The sequence below is a fragment of the Falco cherrug genome, chromosome Z (genome assembly GCF_023634085.1).
Source record: "Falco cherrug isolate bFalChe1 chromosome Z, bFalChe1.pri, whole genome shotgun sequence".
Taxonomy (NCBI): domain Eukaryota; kingdom Metazoa; phylum Chordata; class Aves; order Falconiformes; family Falconidae; genus Falco; species Falco cherrug.
In genome coordinates this window covers 64,243,649-64,269,163 of record NC_073720.1, presented here as the reverse complement: position 1 = coordinate 64,269,163, position 25,515 = coordinate 64,243,649, and the positions used below count along the sequence as shown (strand labels likewise).

General features: G+C 42.6%; 1 protein-coding gene across 6 annotated transcripts in view; it reads right to left on the bottom strand.

Annotated features, from left to right (window-relative positions):
• Positions 1–22,382, bottom strand: part of ZNF608 (zinc finger protein 608) — an 86,509-nt gene extending 64,127 nt beyond the window's left edge. For 4 of the 6 annotated variants that reach the window (XM_027811056.2, XM_055699542.1, XM_055699545.1 and 1 more), the window contains exons 1-2: positions 22,099–22,382; positions 17,817–18,864 (exon numbers count right to left, since the gene is read on the bottom strand). In XM_027811056.2, coding sequence (XP_027666857.1) covers positions 17,817–18,704 — 888 coding nt within the window. In that variant the 5' untranslated portion in view covers positions 18,705–18,864; positions 22,099–22,382. Of the gene's footprint in view, positions 1–17,816; positions 18,865–19,808; positions 20,437–21,476; positions 22,049–22,098 lie in introns of those variants that run through there. The other 2 variants (XM_055699544.1, XM_055699543.1) reach the window with 2 other exon arrangements.
• Positions 22,383–25,515: the final 3,133 nt, after the last annotated feature.

Below are 25,515 nucleotides of genomic sequence, written 5' to 3'. Positions count from 1 at the left end.
TCAAAGTAATGAAGTACCAACATTTGCAGGATTCTTAATTTTACCAGTTATATGGAAGCAACTACACATCTCTGCACAGTACGTATCAGTGGCTTATTAATACAACTCTTTGGATTTTTAATTAGGTTAGACAAAGTAAAACAGTCTAGAAACTCTTTTGTCATTACTGTGTTCACCTGCCTCATACATTAAACATCTCTGTCTCTTTCTACAACTACCTAAAGCACATTTCTCACACCTTGTCACTCAGGCTAGCCCTCCACTGTCCTGTAAATGGCATCAGTCATCATCACAATAACTCCCACGGTGTCTGAATGTACAAATTTGGAAGAGGAAGCTCCAGAAAGGAGAAATGGGGCTGGTGCCAGTTTAAGCTGTCAAGAGTTCAACCAGAGGTTAACCATAACCAGGAAAGGTGGTGTTTTCCTTTCACCCCCCAGTACTGTAACAGCCAATATACATTTCTTGTGCTTCTTGGGATTCTCTTGCTGAGATGAAAGTAGTTTGAAATCCAAGTTACTACAAGCATAAGCATCTATATGAAAATGCTGACATACTTTGATAATTAGTTACTGCCATAGGCTCCTCTGCACCATGAAACCACATCTAAAAGGAATGAGTTCATACAAAGTGTTCATTGATTTATATTGGTTACTGAGAAGCTACATTTCAGCATTAAACACAGCACTTGCAGTATCTGGCTAGGGCCACAGAAGGACAGAGAAGACAAGATTCATGAGTTGCTCTATGTCACAACTCCAGGTGGGCAACAGAGGTTCAGTGAAGAGACTGCCCTTCCCTCGCCAACAGCTAACACTCTCTTGCTTCCCCTTTCTCTCCAAAGAGGTGCTTTTATATTTCCTCATTGTGGGATATCTTACAGAAAGCTAGGTAACATGCATTAAATGCAGAACAACAGTTTGTCATTTCTACAGTGACAGCACTACCTGGCTCCCTGAACAGCATAAATTTGCACATAAGCACAGAACCTACCAAATTACATCACTTGCACAAGGATCATATGGTTACCTACTTCCATAGGTTACTATTAACTGTTTCATCAGGTACACAGGGCAACCACCGGACCAATAGAAGATCCTCAAAAGATTATTCAGCACTCAAGAGCACCATAAAGACAAGGCTGTTCCTGTCTTGTGCCAGCTCCAAAAGAACTTTTCCAGAATCTCGTGGCAAGCCTGGAAACAGAGGGGGGAAAAAAAAAAAAATCCCTCCACATGACCAGAAGACAGATGTTGCTCAAACTTCACCCCCTAAAACAGCTTCGCCTAAGAACTGAAGGGTAAATTTTCATCTTATGTAAGTGACCTTCATTCATATGAAGTGACTTAGTTCTGGCTCCTACCGCTATGCCTGAAAACTGTCCTTGCTATCTGCAATATTCTTCCTAGCTACGTCCAGAGAACCTGGCCACCAGACAGCCAGATAAGAAGTTTCAAATGTTGCTAAAGAGGAGGTCTAGATGGAGACTTCCAAGACAGGAGAGCAAAGACAAATATTTCAGCAATCAGGTTTCTACCTGAATCAGGCACCACCCCTTCAGGTTAATGAAAACATTTTAAAAAGGAAAGCCCTGACAGAGTTCTTCCAGATACACAGCTTACCCTGGAGGACTTCTGTGCATTCTTGTGGTTTCACGACACATTTTCCTATTAATTTGGAAATACTTTTTTTCTCTTTGGTAAGCGGTTGCTAAGTCCACAGAAACAACAGGGGGAACTGACAGGGTACACCAGGGTACCCGAGATTTGACTACATATACAATCTGTCAAATGAACAGGAGGGTCTTGAGTAAATTTTCTGCCTAAATTCCATCTTTTCTGCTAACACTGAATACAGCACAAGATGGGGAAATTAAAAAGGCACTACAATGTAAAATTAAAATGCAAACAAAAGAAAGAACATTCACTCATCTTGTGAAAATGAGAAAGAATTATGCATAAAGTAGTGATGGCCTTCATGAAGAAAGCAGGCAATGTGACATAATAAAGTAAAAAGACTTTCAGTGCTCATTCACCTTGTGGGGTTTTTGGGGTGGTTTGTTGCTTTTGTTTTTTTTTTAATAAATTTCTCCGGTCAACCAGGGATTGCTAATGTAAAATCTAAATGCCCAAATAAACTCAATACATTTAGGCTGGAGTCATGTGTCTTGTTTACCACTGAAATGGAGCTAATCTGAAACGGAGGTATCAAGCCCAGCTATTCATCACCAGCCCCACCTCTGCTGTCCTGGAGATTGCTGCCTTTCCCTCCACATCGCCTGTGTAAATAAGAAAGTACTATCAGGGCTGAGTATTGGTAGTATTCCAGTTAGATGCCATTAGAATCCCACACGGGATGCTAGCTTTCTGCAAATCAAACTCAAAATGTAATCCCATGTGGGATTCCAACAGTACTGTTTCACTGATACCTGCAGGCTGAGGCATGCTCTCGCACTGAGCTACCAGTTTTGTCCTGGCACTGCTCCATTCACACCCATTTCACAGATACAGCCTTCACTACACATCCAGATGCAAAGACTACAGTGCAGCCAAGACATCTGCAGACACTCTTCTGTAAGAGAGTTGTGCAAAACCTTTCATGAGAGAACTGAGCTAAAATGTGACCTTTTTTTGTCTGGAAATCAAGAAAACAAGATTTACCATAGCCCACTTCCACACTGGCAAGCCCATAAAGATATCAAAGCATTTCTGTAGTGTTCTGCAAGGTGTTAAGTCTTGGAGGTACTGGTTCCTCTAAGCGCAACCTGACTTAAATCAAATCAAAGAAATTAGGTTTCCCTGCTCAAAAGAGTTGTAATGATGCTTTGCTCTCATAGACAAATCAATGAATGCAATAATTCATCTCTAAACTGGGCTACAGGTTTATTTTTAAATGAAACTGAAATTTAAAAGAAGAGTCAACTAATCTCCAAGTAACTAGTATTTCCTCCCTGCTCATAGCCTGATCTGTTAGCAAATGCTTTACAAATTTAGTAATGCTAAAACAGATTAGCCTAATTACCTGGAAAACCTGGTATACTGACTTTCACTTTCCACATCAGATGACCTTCTGTTAACTCAAAACACAGAAAATGCTTGAAGTATGAGAATGAACAACACAGGTGTCACAGTCATAATCTGTGGAGCTGCTGGTGAGTTTTTTTTGCAAAAGTAGGTAAGCACAGTGACTCCTTTGTGCAACAGAAGCAAGATCCAACCACAACTACCCACAGGCCACACAAATGCAGGCCAAACAGGACAGAAAAATATACTCTGATCTCTGTATTTAAGCTCACCAAAAGTTTGTCTCCCACAAGATACTGAAAATTTGTTAGTGCAGGTTAAACCACTCATCCTCCACTCAGTTCTGAGAATAATACTGTATTTGCATGGCTTTTCTTGAAAGAATTAAAAGTTGATAAACATAAGAAAGACCATCTGTGTATCTGTTAGAAGCAGTAACAACAATAAAATTACATACTTGTAGGCAGATGCAAAAAAAAAAAAAAAATTACCACTCAGACGCTATGCCTTAAAATTTCCTATTGCAAATTTCCTATTACAAACCGGTTTTGTAGCTCTGCCAGTCACATTATACAAGTCTAAAGTACAATGTGAACAAAATCACAATACCAGAACATCATGTAAAGTTCTTTAAAGGTCACTTTGAACATTGCTTTCAATCACTTAAAATATGATGTCAATGCTCATTTTACCAAATAGATATCAGGTAACAGACTGGTTTAACGTTCCAATGGAAACAGTCATTTCACTGCCTAAGGAGAAAACAAAGGGACATAAATGTACACAAATATGCATATAATTAGCCTGTATTAACAGACCCAATTCTTACATATCTTCCAAGGCAGCATTCTGCTTGCAGAGATGTTAGTGCTAGTGTTGCTACCCATTTCAAAGCAACCAGATTCTTCCTCTAAACTCAACAGGGGAAGTGGCCTGTTACTTGCGAATAGTTACAGGCACTTCACCAAATACTCTCGCTCACTTTCTGGATCAGGAAATACAGCAGAAGCTAAATACAGAGAAAAAACCCACTCTATTAAGAAGAGTACTATTCTTCGGGTTACTGCTTAGTAGACTGCTAGTTTGAGAGAGTAATATTTTTAATAGCACAAACTACTGGCAATACTCTTTATGGTTGTTTATACGTAGGCAGAGTATCATTTTATATAGTCAGTAAATTTCAATCAAGCAATATGAAAAGAAACAACTCATAGTGTTGCTAAGGTCTTCAAAGGCCACACCTAAAGCTCATTAACTTTCTCGTTGTCCTGTTACAGAAACTATACAACATAACATATATTAAAAACTTTCCTATTCCTGTACTGGATTCCAAATATGAATGCCGACAAGTTCTTTTTTCCTACATCTTTTGATTTTTCTATACATAAACTTGCCACTAGCCAAAGGGATAAAAAACTTCAATGTCCATTTTATTATAATTTAAAGGGGACCAAACTAAAAGCATATTTTATAATGACTTCAGATGACCAGACACAACTTGCCACACTCAGCTATGCCTACTGCTTCTCTCATGCAAAGTTACTACAGCCACTGAAGATGGAGAATGGAATATTTATAACTAGTTTTACTAGGCCACACATAATCTTCAGAAGGTTCATAATTCTGATGAAATCAAAGCCAACTTTCACTCAAACAATTACGACACATTTTCCAAGAAGGCTCTGCCTGCCAAACTACTGGCAGTAGGGACATTCTGTGTAAGTAAAACGTTTCCTCTTCCACGACCTTTTTTTCCCATAATATACATTTTCCCTAGTCAGACATCATAAATTCATTTTCATGATGGTGATGGTGGGGAAATTTCAGTTAAAGAAGTCACAGAAAACTCAACTCAAAAGATAAATGTTTTGAAAGGCTACAAATTACCGAAAGAGAAGATGTTCAAATGAAGACGCTTAAACAACCTTTACTGTAGAGGTGGTTACTCCACATCTACTGTAATGCTTTCTTGACTTTGATCTTTAAACCAATGATTCATGAAAACGATATCTTCAAATTTACAGTCCACCAGTAAGTGGGTCTTTAAAAAATGTTGTACAACAATAAAGCAGGAACCACAAGCACTTCTCAACCATTTGAACTGTCAACTAATTAATTATGACACTGAAACAAAGACCCGTTTAAAGAACTTGCTCTTAAAAAGGAGAGAGGAGGAAAAGAGAGGGTAAACAAGGCGGGGTGGGGGTGGGGGTGTTCTTGTGAGCAAGCCAAACTGTGTTTCAGGGAGAGAGGTTCAAGAAAATGTATTATGTTTGCTCACATTAACAGAGGCATTTCTCCCCCACTCCATTCAGACAGAAAACAAAATAGGGCAGCTCTTCTGCCACCGACTGGTGCCTCTTAGCTGGAAGCAGCTCTAGTTGTCAGGTTCCTGTCAGCATGTAAAGTGCACCAACACTTCCCTTCTCCCACCCTTTTGTTCCTACTTAACATGTGCACTTTGCTCAGCAGTCTTTGCTGTTAAACAATTCATTTTTTCCTTGCCTCCTCTGCTTTAGGAGGAGGCAAAAATAGCAGGACTTAGTCACAAAATACAAAGCTAATTTCCTGTACCTTAGTGCCTCATTCTTTCACCTCCTTGTCCATAGGATTTGGCTACCAAATAGGTCTTAATCTGTAAACAAATGATTTGCTCTACAATTAAACCATTCAGGTTTTGGTTTTGGTCCTCCCCCCTTCCTTTGGCTGCTGTCCAATGTGGAGGCTCATAGGTTCTTCTATTATTTAGTGCTGGTTAAAAGGCAATAAGCTCATTTAGAGTTTATAAAACTATAAGCTATCAACAAAAGCATTTAATGCTTCTCTGAAGCACTGTGGCTTTTGCCTGAAAAATTAATGTGTGGGTGTCAAGCAGTCTGGGGGTATGTGTGTGTGTACACATCTGGGTGAATGTGTGGGGGGTTTTTTATGTGCTGGCCTGATTAAACACTCTGGATGTCTTTAAGTCAGTTATTGTAAGCTACAAATACATGCATTTCACTCAGACTTTAATTGTATACTTTTTTCTCAACAACTGACAATCACAGGAACTGCAATTCACCATGGCTACAGAGCTGAACCTCGAAGACTTCGATGTTGTATAAGAAAAAAAATGTCACGCTGCTGCAGCATTTCACAATGTTTCCAAATACTGTTTCCTTATAAAACTATGCTGTGAATCACAGGAGTCTACCAGAGTAAGCAAAACCTGTAGAGAAATGAGTATGTGTTAGGTTTCTCATCTCTGCAGTTAAAAGAGTCACTCACACACCCAAGAGAAAACAAGATAACATCAAGGTCATTTTCCTTTACCTCAATTTTTACATTTTTGTTCTTGGTGGAAAGTTAAGTTCTCAGGGATTATGAACCAAAACACAGTGTGTGTGTATTCACCTTCATTCAGATGTTTATAGACACAACAGGGGGCTAGCAGACTACCACCTCAATGTGGGGCGGTGAAGACAATGATTATTTTTTTTTTAAATGTGTCTATAAATAGTGAATTATTGTAAATGAAAAGCTAAATTTGCAGGTGTAAATCTCATTTAGAAATGACAAGTACTTAGCAATATCAACTTCAGCAATATACTTTCAATGAAATTCTGCAAGCCTGTTTAAAGTCTATTATGGCTGCTGACATCAATCTGCCAAGCTGCAGAGTGCTAAGCTCCACTAAAGATTTGCACCTCTAAATTTAGTTACTGGTATATTTGTATTAAATACACCGTGTTTCTCCATATAGGCAACTGCAGACATAAGGCATTGAGGTGCACAGGCAATAAAGCAGAACTGTCATGGAGCCTCTGATACCAGTTTTGCCTGAACAAGGGCTGAAGTTCAGACTCCCATCTGGGTTTAGATTCCAGTCCTCCCCACGGTGTTTTACTCCAGATTTCCACACTTTCCACACTGTATTTCACATCTTCCCCAATGCATACAACAGTAAAGTCCATATTCTTACTGAAACTGCTCCTAAGAATATGAACACTACAGAAGAATCCTTTACAACCAATTTATGTAAAATATTTTAGAAGTTACACCCATGTACTCATCTACATGCATGCACACACAAGTACAGAAACATACAAACAGACACACAGAAACAGATACTAAATAGCTGTACGTATTTAGAGTCACCAGAGACCCAATGAGTGTCTCCCTCCCCCCAGCCAAATGATAACTTCTGGAGTTGCAGATAATAGGTGGCAGGCAGACAGGTGGCAGATAAGTATGTTTGTCCTGAAAAATTATTTAAAGGATAAAAAGAAAAAAGAAGTTCTGCTAGCCCTGCAGAAAAGAAATGGTTCATAACCTGAACCGGCGCAGCAATCACACACAATTTTAACCTTAATTGTAGGCATTGATCATTTTTCAAATTTATACATATGCAGTGTATCTTAAATAATTACCAACCAGCTGAAAAGGCTTTGTAAAAATTAAGCAGTAAGAGGCTTTTTAAACCTAAAATAAATATTTCAGTTTGAGGAAAAATTTAAATCTTGGAAGCAGTTTGAAAATAGTTGGCAACTTTTCCTCACAGTGTAAATCTGAAGGCTCAAAAAAATTATTCAAGAGCATTAATTTGTTTCTAGATGTGTGTGTGCAAGTAAAACAGCAGCCATAATATGGAAATTTGAGTCACATTTTGCAACTAATTGGAAGCAGATTAGAATTCTGCCTCAGGGGAACATTGTCAAACTAGAAGCTGGAGCAAATGAAGAAAGAGGTGAAAGCATCGTGAAGAGCTGACAGATTTACAGTGCTCAAGGCAATAAACGGGTACTAGATGAAAATGAATGTGCTTCACTGTACTGCATGCAGTTTTTAGTCATATCTCAGCAATAACAGCATACAGCCATGAAATATTATTTTCAGAGAGATGGTGAAGGAAGGAGTAAGAATGAACAAAACACTATTCAAGCGGTGTGCAAAAAATTATAAATTATACAGTGGCGACAATCAAATTGGTCATACAGGTCCTGGTTTTGTTACCTGGACTCAACTCAAGTAGGGCTTACACAGATATAACACAATGCACTACTTACTTGAGTCGAGAAAGGGCTGTAACCCCTTGCCCACTGTGAGCAAGAGTCAAAGCATCAAGCTCTTGGGGGGTGGGGTGGGGGGCTGGGAATCACACAGATTTTCATTTTTAAAGTTAAGAATAACACAGAACCCTGCAGACAGATAAATCAGAGGCAGAAGGGAAAATTCCTTTTAAAGGGTGATTAAGAAAGGTTGGAGGGGAATATAAAAGTGAAAATAAATTGTGGAGGCTAATGTACCAATATTGTAATGGAAACAGCTGCTAGCTTTCTCCTTCAGTGTTTGGCATCTGGTGCAACATCACAGGAAGGATTGTCAAAGGATCTGGACATGAAACGTAAACACAGATTATCAGCCAAAACTCAGGTGCTATATTTATAAAACAGTAGCAACTCTTCTTCCATGTATGTGTGTGTGTATATATATATATATATATATACACACACACACACATACACACCTGCCTCATAGATATGACTATATATATCGATATACATACACACATACATGTATACAATCCTGTCCTTAAGCAGCAACTAGTAACACCATTACATGACATTGCACCTTACTACTGGCTGAAGTAGGTAAGAACATGCATTTAATTCTTACTAACACTGGGTGTGTAACAACCACCTTCATTGTTCTCCATTTGCAGCAGCATTTTTTCATTTAAATAGCAAAACTCTAGTGCACTTCAACATATACTCTCTAACATTAAACCCAAGGCAAAAATTAACCAGTAAAACTTTATGTCAAATATGTTCAATACTCCCAGAAATACTCCTACAATATTAGATCTTTATCATCAGTGCAAGCTAACTGAACAACTCCCCGGACATTTACTAAATCAGATTTGAAACTCCTAGCAGCAAAACAAAGTTCCACTGAATAATGAGGTCCATTTCTAATTGTATTTTCTTCTAGGACCTTTTGTCGCAGAGATAGAGATCTAGTTTCATTTCCCTCCTTTAAAAAGGAAGAATTGGCAAGAACATGAAACCCCAAAGCATGCAACTACTGCCATTACTCCACTGCTATAAGCCTATAATAAAGCACAGATTTGATAGTACTATCCATGTAGTGTGGCGAACCACACACAAATAAACAGTTCTCCACAAAGAATGAAAACCCAAAGACCAAACCCTTCCAATTCAAACATTATTGTTGCTTTTAACATAAGCCATCCGCAGAAATCAGCCAAGGAGGTGACAGGAAATCCAAAAATAATTTGGTCTGGCCCTACGCACTATGAGAAAGATTACAAGTTGCTTTAAACTCTTCTTACTGGTTGAGGGAAGCAGTGAAAACTGTAAAAAGTTATGCTTATGTAACAGATACCTATGGTACCACTCTTGTGAAAGACTTATTCCTACCACAGTTCAGAACAGCATCACTGAAATTCATCAAATATATGTGGCATTTGAGCAGTGTGAATGGGGGGGTGGGGCGGGAGAGGGCAAGTTGACAAAACCACTGTATTAATTCAATAGCTAATGCAAATGACTAAATGTGTGCAAAATCAAACCATCTAGTGCACATAGTTAAGGCAGCCAGATGTGCCTCAAAATATCCTGAGAAACTGAGTCTAAACTTGGTGCTTTCTTTTATCAAAATGTAGAAAGCGAGCTGTAGTTTACAAAAGTGTGACCAATTGGAGCTTAGTCTTCTGTTGCTAATTGAAGCATGAAAAAAAGACCCAGTTTCTGAGGGCAAACTACAAACACATACTTTTTATATTCCACTGCCACATGATAAAAAACAGAATCAAGCTGACTGATAGAAATTTGACTGGCAACCAAAGACCAAGCTATTACTTCAAACTGTTATGGGAAGGCAATAAAATTGCTACCAGGTCTCCTCATGTTACTCTTCAATAAAAAGAAGCCATCAGGGAAATAAGAGGAAAAGAAAACACATCAAAACCTCTAAAGTTCGTTTAAGTAAGAATACATTCTGTGGCATAATGCCATCTGCTTCTTGGTTAACGTGACAAGACAATTCAACAACTAGAATACCACTGTTTTGAAAACACCAAGTAACCACAATCAATAGATTTCAGTTTGCTCTTTTGACTGCAAAAACTGTGTTCACATGCCACTATTGGCATATGATTCAAACATCCCCATGAGGGCATTTTTCTTACATTACTATTTGGTAGAGATTCTCAGGAGACTGAACACCTCAGCCAAGCTGGGTCTGTGCCCTGGAATAAGATTTAGGGTAGGAAGACTCAAAAACTGGATGAAAATGATAGGAGAAGATAAGGAACCCAAATGTTTGGTATTTATTTTTTCTTAAGATTTGTAAGTCAAAATAGCTGAGGAAGATTTATCAGAAAGGACACACAATTCAACATAGCATGTCTTCACTTCAAAGTTACTGAAACAAAGAGCTTCACATTTAATTTCCGATGGCTTTGATCTGAATAGCCTCAGTGGACATTACAGGTAGATGCTAGAAAAGTCGATCCCTTTGTTTGAGATTTAGCAGTATTTGCCAACTTACAGGAAAAGACGACATATTCTAAGCTTCTGACACTAAAATGCAACTTTTTTACTTGCAGTATGGGCTTAAGACTGCAGAAAATTTAGTCAATACCATAGCTATGCTAGAGCTGGACAAACTATATATATACAATCATCAATCCTATTTCATTGCATGCAACTTACCCTACATGCTCACGTAAGGTGTTTAATCAAGTAATCTTTGATATAAAATCACATATATCTTATGTATGTGCAAAAAGGGGCACCAGAAGAAACTACCTACTCCCAGCCCCCTGAATTTTCTCTCAGCTTAAAAAAAAAAAGGGGGGGGGGTGGCTGTTTTACAAAGTGCGTGCTTGTCAGTCCAGTCACTCTGAATAGTTTTACAACCTTTCATTCAAATGTAAAGGCTTTGTTCCAATTGCCAAGACCATTTAGTCAGAATTAAAAGCAAAAACCCAACAGAGAGTGCCTACTGAAACCCCTGGCTACAGTACAACCAAAAGTCATAGTCTGATCTTCATATTTGCCCAAATGGCTACTCAGAGCCTGCAGCAAACTGGCTTTAATTCAAGAATGTAATAATAATTTTTAAAATCTCGTAATTTAAAATCTCATTTTAAGAAAACCCCTTAAGTCCTGATAAGAAACCTGGTAATTATCTTTACTAAAATTATCTCATTTCAAACATACTTTAAAGCAAATTAAAAAATGATAGCTTGTATTATTATTCACTTTAGTGAAATGCTGCACCACAGAAGAGCTCCACTGGGCAGAAACACTAGGATGCAAAAAGGGGGGGGGGGGGGGAGGGGGTGTGTGTGTCAAATTGAAAAGAAAAAAAATATAAACAAACTTTTCTAAATTTAAAAAAAATATTTACTTTCTGTAATTATGTGATCATCATAAATTTTCATGGAACACCATTTTGCTGTCTTTCACTCAACAGGGAATGTTGTGTACAGACCAGAATTTTTAACAAGATCAACACATCTTCTGTGATTATTATTAAGAAATAACTCTTTGACACGTAAACGCACTACACCAAACACTAGTTTTTAGCAAAACTATGGCTAGCCCTTACACTGAAGTCACTACATCCATAGATCCACAGGTGTGACCCTGTGTGAGGACTCATGGGAGGCTGTATTTCTGTTGTAAGAAATAAAGCACAATTAAGAATTCTGTCAGGTAACCGCTCCAGCCTTTCAGGAGATGCAGTGACATATCACCATGTACATTAGAACATTATACAAGTACAGTATAAAGCTGGTACATTGCTAAGCATAATATGTGAAGAATAACCTGGCTGTTGGATCATCTGTACAAAGTACCTTAGCTCAAAGCAAAGAAGACTCTAAAACTTGGTTGTATTCTGCAATCTTAATTGTACACCAAGGCACAAATATGGAACATGCAGCTGGCATACCACTCAAAATTTGAGTACTGTATCTGAGAAATGCAGAACATGTGGCAGCGACACAAAGCTGCCTAAGTAGCTGTGGAAGTAATCTAACCTTTTTTCAAGTATGGGTGATGGAAATCCAAAATATACAAGTCTTTATCCAAAACATAAGTAAAGGTGGTATTTCTGATAGCAGAAATGTTAGTATTTCCAAGACCATATTCCTGATGACGCTTATAAGATGTGCTCAGTAGCACATGTACCAGCAACACCATGTAAGATGTGGAGAAACACAGATATTTTATTTTTTTACTCTTTTAGCCTACTTTGACAAACGCAAATGGCATGGATAACACTGAGCAAGTAACGGGAAACCTGCACTCAACATGCAAAGGATGGGTCCAGTTGACAGAAAGCAGGCCACTGAATCTCCCACAAGCACCAGTACTATGGAGGTCATTCATTTCTGGGGCGGGGCAGGGGAAAGACACGAGTTTTAGCATGCAAGAAAAACTGCATATTTCAGATTTATGATTTACATTGTTGTCGATAAAATAGCTTTCCAATTATCAAGGCCCTGGTAGAAGAAGCTGGAATGCATTATGTGTTAATGATCACAACCAGGGGTCCAAGCTTTACTCTTTTGTCAGAGCTACAGCAGATCCTCCCCGCAGCTTCACCATTAACATGTCTGTTTCCTGTCAGACCACTCAGAGATAATGTCATTTATCTCAGGGCGGCACAAGACCAGTCATTAGCTTCAGTAAAAGACCTCAAACAAAGGCCGGACGGCGTTTTATCCAGGGCTCGCAGGCTCCAGCCAAGAATCTCATTGCCTAACAGTTCAGAACTTAAGTTATCTTTAAAAGAGTAATTTTTCCTCTATCAACAATTCTAGAACACTTCTCTGAAGAGCAGAAAAGTCTCTGCATGGAAAATTTTAGTCAGTGGTTTTGTGACATGCAATTAGGTGACTGATAAGAGCTTGCTAAAGTTATCCTTTGAGAGGCTGCCTTTTTTTTTTTTCCCTCTCCCTCCGCCCCCCCGCCCCCCCTTCCTTTACCTCGTAGGGAAAAATTGACAGAGTAATTCAGGTTCTACCTAAAGAGTAAGACCTTTGAAGAACTGACCCTTACTGTGTTTGCCTGCAGGAGATGATTCACCATTATAAATTCTTCAATGACTGAGCTTCTGGAAATCTCTTTAAATGAAAGTGGAACTGGTTAACTGTACGCATGAACATGTGTTTTCATAGTCTCTCCTGTATTATTGCATTTCAGAAAGCTTCTATAAAGTGCCAGGTGAACTTTTTTAAAATAATGATAATAATAATAAAAAAAAGAAAGAGAGTCGAAAAAAATATGAGCAAATCTCAGCTATTCAATTCCTGGTTTTATGCTGAAAACTAGGAACAGATGGTACTTTCCATGTTACTTGAATCTGGTTATTGAACACCTCTATGGTTACGGGAGATTTTGCTTAGCACTTTTAACATACATTTCATTTATTGGACTATAAAATGCTACTTTGGAAAAACAAGTCTTTATATAGCTATAATTAAAACAGTCTTGCAGGAAAGCCCTTTAACACGGAGAACATGGTTAACCTCATGACATCTGGACAATCAATCCTTTCCTTTTTACTGGATATTTATGAAGTTATTAAAATTGTAAAATTACCAATGCCCAAAGTGAACTATTTTTCCAGTAGTTCCGAGTAAGGTTATCAGCTTCCTTACTTTATTTTATAAATGTTCTAGACTAGCCTCCATTGTGCTACACTAACTCCTGCTTTGCACAGGAATTCAATAGCAGATCTGGCAGTACATATTGGCAGAGGTCAGCAGGCTCACACGGAAAGCTTTCCCCGGCCAAAGGGCAACACCTCTTCACCCAGCTCAAAAAGCACCGTCACACTACTAGACAGCACTACAGAACTTTAAGAACCTTGAGCCGTGCTTATTGTTAGACACCCATAGTTATCAATGTTTTTAACAGCTAAATCCCTTATGTAGCTTTCAAAACAGTTTGCTGTCAAACAACAATAGACTTTGTTCTTTAATTACAGCAAGTGACCTCCCTGCCCTTTTATTTCACAGCAAATAAACTACACACAAGGCTGGCAAGAAAAGTACATGAAAAGCATATCTCCATAACATCATTAATCAAAGTATGTACTTAAATGATTTACATCAATAGGTAAAATGCACACGGAGTTTCCTGATGAAGTGTAGAACACCCTCAAACCCGCTATTAAAAAAATAGTGAATATAAAATAAACAATACCAGCCAACATGTTAATTTGCTGAAGACGTGAAATGCTGTCTTAATGGGAAGCAATAAGTCAATACAAGAGAAAAACTCAATCCTGGAGTATCACTGGACAGATTCATTTAAAAACTGCATGTAGACACCTCTGATTATAGCTTTGTACCTTCTGTATTATTGTCATGTAAACACAGTGATTTTCACATGCCAAATACAATTTTCACATATCTCAGAGTAAATTGTGACCGAATCTCAAAATCTCCCTGCAACACACAAAACGCAAATTCTTGCAGATGCTCTGAACGCTTTTCAATGTAACAGCTGTTAAAAATACAAAAAACATAGCTAAAACAGATGAAGAGTTCATGCTGACAGTCAGTAACTGCTAAAAACAGTATGAATGAGAAATGGAAAATGGAGACAGGTTTTAACACCAAAAATCTTAGGAGTGGTTAGCCTACCTGTCAAAGCTACTTATTCAGACATGTCACTGGTGGCTTAACCACAAAATGGGCTGCACGAACACAGCTCAAACATCTTAGAATTACAGCATACTTTGACTTTATCCACATATTAGGGGAGTGGCGACTTTTACAACGTACTTGCGGTTTCTGCATAAAAGAGCCAGCAGAACACAGTCATTGATTTAATTAGGCTTCATAAGATCCAATTTATCATGTTTTACATGACTTTATGCAGCAAGGAAACAGAATAAATAGACCAAAAATAGACACTGAAGCATGCTGTGAAAGCTAAACAGTGACTACAACTCCCGGGAATCTGCTCCAAGCTTTTCACAAATAGTAAACAAATGCAGTATTATATTTCTGTAGATTACAACCTGTAGATTTTGAATCAGCAGACATGAACTCACCTGTACCTATGAGGAAACATCCAAATTCATGAGACGTCTTTCCTAACATTAAGATAACCGGAAACTGATTTTAATATGCAGGCTTGAAAATTATACATTTATCTACAGACACCAGGTACATTGTGCAAGTACAGCATCTATGTTCCAGTGTATAAACAGTCAAAGCAAGAATACTTCAGGAATCCAAAACCCCCTTTAAAAAAATCTAATTATTATTAAATATTTGGGGAAAAAGCCAGAACAACAAACATAAAACACTTCAGTACCATTAATAGTGCCACAGGGTAGGCTTAAGGTTGCAGCCATTGTCAGCAATGAGTTTTATTATTATTATTGTACGTCTAGAACGGAACATTGTTTGGGAAAAGAAACACCAAGGGATGTTACTTAAGACAGCAAGCAAGCACATCATTGTGCCAGACAGTGGCCACCACTGCAGGACTCTAATGTGTGAAGCCTGTATTAAAGTCGGTGTGTGCCAACAACAGTGTCTTACTGGAAATGCAAGCTCCAAACCTCCTCCTGGAGCAACAAAGTGTACTACTGGCTCTGAACCGCTCCATACATGTTTGCTCTGCATTTGCATGCCATCCAATTTACATTGCACATTACTGGCATGTATATGGATTCTTCATACAATTTCCTGTGTGACTAGAGAGTGAAAAGAATACAAAAACGGGAGAAACCACACCACCCTCTAATCTCTGTTGCCATGACAGCAGCCTTTGAGATACTGAAATGTTCAGATTGCCAGCTAAACAAAATTGTTGAATGTGAACATTTGGCTGAGAGATTAAAAGGCTAAGGGGGTTGCAAAAGGGCAGTACCTCCCACATTCCAGGCAGCCACTGAATCCAATCAAATGGCTCTGACTCTTTAACCACAGCCATTGTGAAGACCGGATTAGGGCAATTTATCTAGATAGTTAAAACAGATTAGAGAACTGCAATTTGAAGGCTATTGGCAACAGAAGTAAATGCCTACTGTACTAAGTTAATAAAGAGACTTTGCGATTTTAGGACACCTTTCCACCGCGAACAGAACTTCCATAAACCAAAGCACAAACATACGCACATGAATTACAGCAATCTGGTTTTCTCATCTGCATTTAGAAAAGGTCACAAGGCTCATTCAAATTCATCCGTAGATACGCTATCTTTAAAAGCAGTAATACACATACAATATGAAATTTAATTTGTTCCTTGCCTTAAACAGAAGCCCTTGAAATTATCTTCGTGTTTTAACAAATATCTGATGTCACGAACACCCAAATCTAATCCTCCAGTCAGCTTCAACATTACAAAAATTTGAACATGACCAAAATACAAAAAAGCTGGTAACGGGTCATAAAAAGACGTAACTTTTCCCTGAGACCTTCAGCCCTCCCAGACACTTGCAGACCATACCATACAGTTAACACGAACCCGAAAGTTTTCCCATCGCTGAACATTCACTCTGGGAAGTTGTAAAAGCAGGTAATTTAAGACCAACAGCTGACAATAAAGTCACAATCTAACACCCTGAGATTGTTCATTTGTGGGGTGTTGGTTTGCTTTATTTTTCAGGCAGACCAGGTTATCTTTGCTTAACAACCTGTAGAATTCATCAGACCCATAACCCTGGACCAATGCTCACACCCAGGTCCCCCAGAAGACGCCGTCTGCCCTACAGACCGAACAATTCCCACCGACACCAAAACCTCCTTGAACCAGCGCTTAACAAAAGCCAAGTTCTCCCTCCACCCTTCCCAGAGAATAGAGTCATGGCCATCTATTCTTACAGAAAGCATCCTTCATAATGTAATAGAAAGGAAGAAAGACACACACCCCCATCTGATTTCTTTCACACATTTCAACTACTCAACAGACAAGCAGTTCACATCCAAGAGCCAGCGGGGCTCAGCTATGAAATGTCCCCCAGACAGGAGACAAACTGCTCCCCTCTGTTTCGAAAGCTGTTTTGCACACATTGCATCTCAGCACAAGGTGCATTCCCCTCCTCCCAGCCTCCTCCTTCCAGGAAGAGGAGAGGCACCGCCTTTCTGCTGGCTCCTTCCACCCTGTTCTCTACACCAGCTTCTGGGGCCTCTGGGCTGCTGTACCACAGGAGCCCCCAGCATGATAAGCATCCTGCATCTCCACAAAGTGTAACGGCACCTCCTGCTTCCTCACCCCACCCCCCAAACACAATCTCAACTCCAGACAGCGGGTCAGAGGAGAAGGGAGAGGGGTCCCTTTAGACTTTGGGCGAGGAATGGCCATGAATGCCCAGCGGTGCTGTGGTAAAGTGTCAGCACATACAAGAACTGCTGCTCCTGGAGCCTGAGTTACACACCCCTCTAGGCAAACACACAGATCTCCAGCCTGCAAACACGTGCCATCCCACTGGTACCAACACCGCTGCTTTCCACTAAAACCTGTGACAGCTCAGTCAGGGCCACTGCAGGGTTTGTCCTTCTGGGTGAGCGCTATCAAAAGGAACAGACTTAACAGAAAGGTTCTCCAGGTCTGACAGGGAGGGGAAATCATAAGAAAGAGCAGCACACTCAAAACATGGTGTCTTCTGTCTAGGAAAGAGGTCTCAGGGCTGTTGTTTTTTTTCTTTAAGAGAAAGAGGAAGAACAGATGCATGTCACAAATAGCAGAGAGAAGGACACAGGAGCCAAACACACAGGGAGACACAGAAGAGGAGAGATGGAGAGGAGCTTTGTCCTACCTTTTCTGTTTTCAATTTCTTGATTCGCCTGTGGCTCTCTTCCTCCTCCTCTTCCTTCTTTACCAAAATAGAGTTCCCCATTAACCCTGAATCCGGGGTACTTTTGCTCACCTCCCCCACAGCAGAGGAGGTGCAGTGGAAGGGGCTGCTGCTTCCACCACCACCTCCCTTGGCCCCGAAGCCATAGAGGTGCCCAGGGGGAGCTTGGCCGCTGCCACCCCCACTGCCGTTGGGGTGGCCCTGCTGCAGGTCATGCTGCTTGTCCTTCCTGGATTTTCCTGCATCCTTATCTCGCTTGGAGCCTCTGCTGCCTGGGGCTTTACCTGCTTTTTCCTCTTTGCTTTTCCCACAAGAGGCAATGGTGGTGGTGTTGCTGGTGGTGCTATTATTGCCGTTTGGGTTACTGCTCACGCTTTGACCCAGTGCTGAATTCATGCCAGTTGCCTCTCCAGGGCGCCCTTGGACTTCCTGCCTCTTGCCAGCACTGCTGATCTCAGGAATCCCATACAAGGAAGCAGAAGGCAGAGATTTATTAGCATCCTTAGAAGTTTTACTCCTTTTCACTTTTGATTTGCTAGTCTCTTTGTGAGAGGAATTCCCCTGGGGAGCAGAGGGCTGAACAGAAGCAAATTTTAGGCCATCAGCTAAGGCTGAGGTAGCATTAGCCCCACTGGAAGCCAGACCCCCGCAATCCTTGGAGCTGGTGTTACTGCTGCTGGTAGTATTAGTAGAATTATTCATCTCAAATTTCTGTCTGTCCTTCTCCAAATCGGCATCCAAATCAATTATTAAATTCCCAACACCGATTTCCCAATCATCGCCACTGTCGTAAGTGTCAACCGTGTTTGGATCCACACCTTTTCCTGCAGTGGAAGTGTTCAATGACATCCTGAAGATGAGATCTCTAGAGTAAAAATCCGATGAACTTTCCTTTGGAGATGTGGGGACATTCGTTTATCTCCGTTGGGCTCTCTTAAGTTCAACTCTTCTTGTCTTCCTCCCCGAGGTTTATCTAGGTTCACAACCTGCAGTCCACGTCCACCTTGTCCTGTGATGAGGGGGAAAGTCAAATATTTCTTGTCTGGGTTTTACCAGAATATAATACAACTAATAAAAAGGGAGCAAGGTAGGGGGAGCGAAATCATTTACCATTGCCCCATTTTTTTCTTAAGTTTGTTAAACCGGAGGCTATGACCATGATGCTTTTATAGCGAGCATCTTTAATCTAGTTGGATACCAATATCCATAGTCTCTCCTAAAAAAGTCACGTCCACAGAAAGGAGGGGAGAGGGGGGGAGAAAGAAAAAAAAAAAAACAAAACCTACATGATTTAAATCCACAAAGCTCAGGAAATACAGTCTTAGAAGTGGTGCCTAGCTGCTGGAGCACATGTTGTAATCTAACCCCTGGACCACCACCTAGGCACGAAAGGGAGAAAAGGAAGATTCACAGATTCACTCTTCGCTGCATTCCATGGATTTCGTGGCTTTAAACCAGACCCTTGAAGTTTTGTGACTCTCCTATATTATCTTTTGCCCCCGTTCCGCTTAATCTCTTGTGGAAGGGGTGAGAGAGCACTAAGGGAAGTGGGAAACCTCATTTTTCCTTGCCACAACACAGCTTCTGTTAAAAATCAACAGCCTACAAACACAAATGTTTACTGGAAAATACTAAACTCCATAGGTTAAAAAAAGAAAGAAAAGAAATAAAAAGGTCTTTTTCCTTTAGAAAAATATTATCAAGATAACAGTTCTAAAAGCAGTTCTAATGTACTCCTAGGTCACACAATTGTTAGGTCTGTTAAATATAGTATTACTGACTGTACAGGAAACTGATTAAGACATACACTTAAGTGATCTGCACCAAGGTGGCCTCAGTGACCGCAAATGAGTGTGTGTTTGACAAAGCTTAGTTAAAACGATTTTTAAAGCGATCTCTCCCTTTTACAGTCGAATGTGGAAATATTTATACATAGATATGCATAATGCTTACCTTTAATCCTTTATCATTTTTTAATTAAACCAGCAAATCAAAATGCTGTTCCCACTCGTCTCAGCAACAACTCTGTGCCTCATTTTACTTAAAGAGCAAGTGATCAAGAAGTAGAAAGCAAGTACCATCTCAGCCAGTATAAATCGGTCAATAACATATCTCCCCCTACTTTGGCACTCGGATCAGAAGTCCTTTTTTTGTTTGTTTAGGTTTTTTTTCCTCCTTGCTTAAAGAAAAAAAAAATGCTGAGCCTCACAACTTTACCAGCTGGTAGGTAATATTTCACATTCAGAACTGAAGCATCAAGGACCAGATTTTTGTTTGTTTGCTTTTCCTGAATAAGCACCGTGAGGTAATAATCATCACAGTAATTAAAAAAAAAAAAAAAAAAAATGTTTCCCCAACTTCACACTCCGTCTTCAGCCCCGGACCTGGGAGCCATCCTGATCAGTAAGTAATGATCCCATGAAACAAACCTACAGGCGCCCGGGTGTTACAAGACAGAATGTGCTAACATCGGGATAAATTAGTGAAAGGGAGGAAGGAAAAAAAGAAGAAGAAAGGACTGAAAATCTGGGCTGGATTCCGCCTGTTAGTTGGGAAGTGGCATTTTTTTCGCCCGTCCTGACAGATCTGATTTCTTGAAGTAACTTGAGGGGAAACGGGGGGGGGGGGGGGGGGGGGGGGGGGGGCGAGGAAGAGGAGGAGGAGCGGGAGGGGGGAATCACTGATCTGATAAACCGGCTATCAAAACATTTTGTGGGAGTGGAGGAAGGACAGCGTGCTCTCAGACGAAGTAAATTTTCCCAGGGATCAAATTTCGGGGAGGGGGGTGTCTGTGCCTGTCGTCGTGTCCGTGTGTCCGTCCCCGTCCCGTCCCCCCCCCCCCCCGGAATCTGCGCGTTTTAGAAATAGTAATAAAAAAAAGCATAAGCACAGTTTCAAATTGCTGTCTCGGAAAAAAAAAATAATAATAATGAAAAACCCGGGAGCTTGGGCTAATCAGTCATGCGGTAAGTAATTCAGTAATTAGAGTCCGAGGAGATAAAGCAGACGACCTTTTTTTCAGGACAGATCGCTCCCACCTCATTGTCTCGGCAAACCCCGCAGTCTGCTCCTGCCCCCCGGCCGCCCCCCGCCCGCCTCACCACCCCCACCACCCCCGAGTCAGACGGCCTTGGAGCTTTAGCTTAGTATTTTTAATTAGCCGGCGATGGGAAGCTAAAAGCCGTAATGAATTGCCGGTGGCGGGCGAGGGAGTGGGGGGTGGGGGACGACGACATGGGGACGGGAGAGGAGGGGGGAGGAGGGGGGGGGGAGAGGGGGGAGGAGGGGCGCTCGCGCCAGCAACCGCCAACCCCCGAGGCGCGGCGGTTCCGTTACAGTTCAGGCCGCCCGCGTCACGTGAGGCTGGCGGGCTCCATTGGTTGTCGTGAGAACAAAAATGGGTGACAAGCGTATCCAGCGAATACGGGTCGGGTCTTTAACACACACACACACACACACACCCCAAAAAAAGGAGGAAGAAAAAAAAAGGAGGAAACACACCACCCACCCCCCCACCGCAACACACAGACAGGCAGGCAGACAGACCGACCGACCGGCCCCGCCACGCCCGCGGCCGCGGGGATCCCTGCCGCCCGGGGGTGCTCCCCGGGAATACCTTACCGAGTGCCCCGCCGCCCGGCGGGGGGTGCCGGCACCGCGGGGCTTCCCCCTGCTCCCGCCTCGGGACGGCGAGCGGCGGCCGGCTGGCAGACTGAGGCGGGGGGGAAACCGGCCGAGGCACCGGCGACCAACGGGTGATCCCACCCCCCCACCCCCCCACAGCTCCGGCCTCGCGTTCCTGGCGTCTCCGTGTGACAGGAGAAATGCCTCCCGTGCCGCCGGATCTGTCGGTACCCCATCACTCCTCCTAACGAGCGCCTCGCTCGGGGGCCGAGGCGGGAGGGGACGGTATGCAGGCTTGTCTGTAATTGTGTCACTTTTATTTTTCCCCCTTGGTTAGTTAAAACCCCAAAAAGGCACTACGCTTTAACGCCCCCCAAGTGCACCGTCAAGTATGATTTGTGTGACTACAGTGCTTTCACCCTCCTATTTCCCTCAAATAACTCATCCTGCTTGTGGGAGTCTTCTTTTCTTCATTTTTTTCTTTTTTTTTTCTTTTTAAACCCAAAAAAAACCCTAGTTCCCTCAACTCCCAAAACTCGTAACACTCCCCTTTGCAGAGAAAAAAAAAAAAAAAAAATCCCCTCTAAGTGCTATAGACACACCACGCAACCGTACTTACGGTCTGTATTGGATCGAGTTGACCTTTTCCTTCTAACTGCATTGAGTGTGTTTTTGTTGCAGCCGCTTTTTATTTTAGGAAAAAAAATCTAATGTCTTCAACAGATTTATTGTGTTTGGAAGAAGAGAGCACCAGATACCATGAACCTTCCTTTCTTTCTAGAAACAAAATTAAAACAAAAAATAAAAACGGGGGAGAGAAGAAAAAATAGCATCTGTATCTGTCCCCTCACACGCTGACACACACACAGGGGACACGGGCGCTGCCCCGGCGGCGGCGGCCGGGGTGGGGGAGTGGGAGCCCGCTCCGGCGCGGTACCTGAGAGGGACTTTTCTTTGTTCACAATGCCCTTTCCCTGCTGGCCAATCAGAAGCCAGCTTTTATGAAACCGGGCTCTCTGATTGGCCCGCCGCTCCTCCTGCCTGCCGGCGAGGGTGAGAGACAGAAACACGCGCGCACACACACACATTGTACACACAGGCATTAGGCACGCACGCACCCCCCACCCCCCCCGCATCAGACACCCCCCACCCCCTCACCCCCCCTCCTCGCTCTGCAGCCCTCAGCCCACGCCGTGTTACCGTCGGCAGCCTCCTGCTGCAGCCAGATACAAATCATGTTTCCCATTTCAATTATCCTATATAACATTTAGGGCTGGGGGGGGGGGAGGGGGAGAGGGAGGAGGGGAAAAAATAGAAAACCAAGGTGGAGAGTAGCTCTGCCAAGCCTCACACGTTGGGAGGAAGACTCTCTCATTTCGTTTTAATTTAATTTCAGGGCAGCCTTCGAAGCGATGATGAATGATTTTTCTGTGCCGGTTTCAAAGAGGCAATTTAGAATCTCACTCATAATTTTTAAATGCCCCCTCATTCAAAGTTACAACAGCTTGAAGCCAGCGAGAGAGGGCTGCTGATACACATGTGCGATTACTTTCGTGCTTAGTGGAGGAGAAAAGCAAACAGTGTCTGGAGGAAAGGGCTGAAGGGAGGTTCAGGGCAGGGCAGCACCCCCATCTCTGCTCGGGGGGACACCGGGGCGCTGCTGCACTGTCGGGCCAGATCTCCTTCTTGCATTCACTCTCTTCCACTCGTCACGTATTTTATTCCATGTTCATTTTTTACAATATGGCTTAAGTTAGGTTGGTCGGGTTTTATTTATTTTTTTTCTCCCTCCCCCCTCTTTTTCGGAAGGAGGGGGAGCAGAAAATAACCCTTTTGTTTCCAGGCTGCTGATTTACTGCTGCACGCACTGAAGTGTGAATGCCAGCGACCGTATAACTACCACGTGAACATCCTTTCACAGGAATTAGTAACACAAATCTTCCCTATCGGGCTTTGTGTAGCTCGAAAATATCCCCCTTAATCATTCCTTTTGTTTAGGTTGGGAGCCATTATGCTACACCACTGCGTTAAATTGCGTTTAACCCTTCGCAGACGGCGGTGGTGGGGTGGGGGCGGGGGCGGCGGCCGCCCGCGGGCACCGGGGGGGGGGGGGGGGGGGGAGACACGGAGCGGGGGGGAAGAGGCTCCCTCTCGCCGGCACCCGCCGTGCCTCCGGGTCGGGGCTCGGACCCTGGTCTCTTTTGATTCCCTTAAGCACAGTTTATTCCCCGCCGCCCCCCCCCCTTATTTTTTTTCTTTTTTTTTTCCCCACCTTTTTCCCTTGATCTCACCGGGAATTATCTCCCTGTGAAAATCGATAGGGGATGTTTTTCTTGCCAAACGCACGCGTTGCCCAAGTCAAGGTTTCCGGCAAGGAGTCAAAGCGTGGCATTTACAATGTCCTGCGCACCCGTGACAGGGTGACAAAATACCTCTTTGGACTTCATCCAGCTGAGCAAATTACAGGCGTTCGCGTCCCCCCGTCCCGTCCCCCCGTCCCCCCGCCCCGTTACAGGCTTCCCATTAAAGGGGTGGCTGGTGGAGTCGGTAGCGGAGCTGTGCAACCTCCCAAACCTACCTGCTGCGGGGGCAGGGGAAGATGGTGCAAGATGGGGGTGGGGGTGGGGGTGGCTCTACACGCTGCCTGTGATGTGGCACCCGGACGTGCCCTGGGCACCAAGCCATCGTGACCAGGGCCCTGGGGAGCCAAGGCAGCCCTCCCAGTCCCGTGAGCCCTGGCTCCCCCGGTCGCCCCTCCGGCCTCGCGCCGAGGGCACGGGGGTCACCAGTACACGCTCCCTTGGGAGGCCTTGAAGCCGCCCAGAGAAAACTTGCTCGGTTCCTCCTGGTGTAAAAACACTTCCCTTTCAGGAGCTGATAATGAAGGGTTTATTAGCAGGGATAAGTTCATTGCCAAGGAGGCCCTTGATCATCACATTAAATTTTTAAGTGATTACAAAGAGAAGGGGGGGATGGGGGAAGGAAAAAAAAAAAAAAAGAGGGAAGGCACGGCATGTGCGTAGTGCAAACAAGAAATGCTGCGGTATGAACGTGTCCCTGTCCTCCCACCCTGGTCTTCTGACAACGTGGCGCTGATGGCAAGGAACGCCTGCGAGGGGCTGCTTCCTATCTAGTGTGGCAACCGAGACAGCTGCCAGCAGAACCAGAGATGGCTGCTGACACTGCCAGCTGTACCCGGGGTGCCCCACTTGCACCCCAGCATTTGCAATTCGTAGGGGCACGAGCATGCCTAATGTTACAAGGTAGTGCCTATCACAGGTTCCTCCGGCTGACTTTTGGGCGATTTCACTCAGTGCATCACGAAAATTTTAAGGTCAGCAACACCAAGCCTACTTTTTTTCAGTCTACTTAGTCGCAGATCACTGTTCCTGTTTCTTCAGAGTACGTATTTTACAGATTTAGGTAATGGCCCTGATTTTTCAATATCGACCTCTGTTTGGACACGTTTCACTTTGGGCTGCTTCTCATCTGCGAAATTACAGTCATTTTCACATTATTATACAGTGAGTAGGAGACAGTTGGTATTCAGCATCGGGTGGGGGAAGGGGTATTATGGGAAGTGATCTGCTACGGTCAGCACATAATTTCAGCCCAAAGAAAATTGCTTCTGAATAGCTGGTCTGTTAACTAGCCAAGGAACAGTCACTGGTACAGACTGCAAAAGCGCCTCTGCTTTATCTGTGTTACACCATCATTTTCTTTTCTGAAAGCAACAGTCAGTGTGGAAGAGCAGTTTCTCCAACCACAGCTACCAACTGATGGGTAAAATATCCTCACAAACCCTTTAAGACCACAAAATTCAGAGGGGAGCCTCCCCTCCTGCTCCTCTCCCTCCTGGCTTTTGTGTATGACTATACAGGGAAGGAGCCTGTCCAATGTGCTGCATGATTACCGAAGCAGGGTTTTATTTATTTCTGTGGCTGAAATTACAGCAAGACCACTTGCAGGCCCGTAGGTGTATCTGCAGCAGTCGATTCCCATGAGCGGCTGCAAAAAGACCACTTAACTCACATTG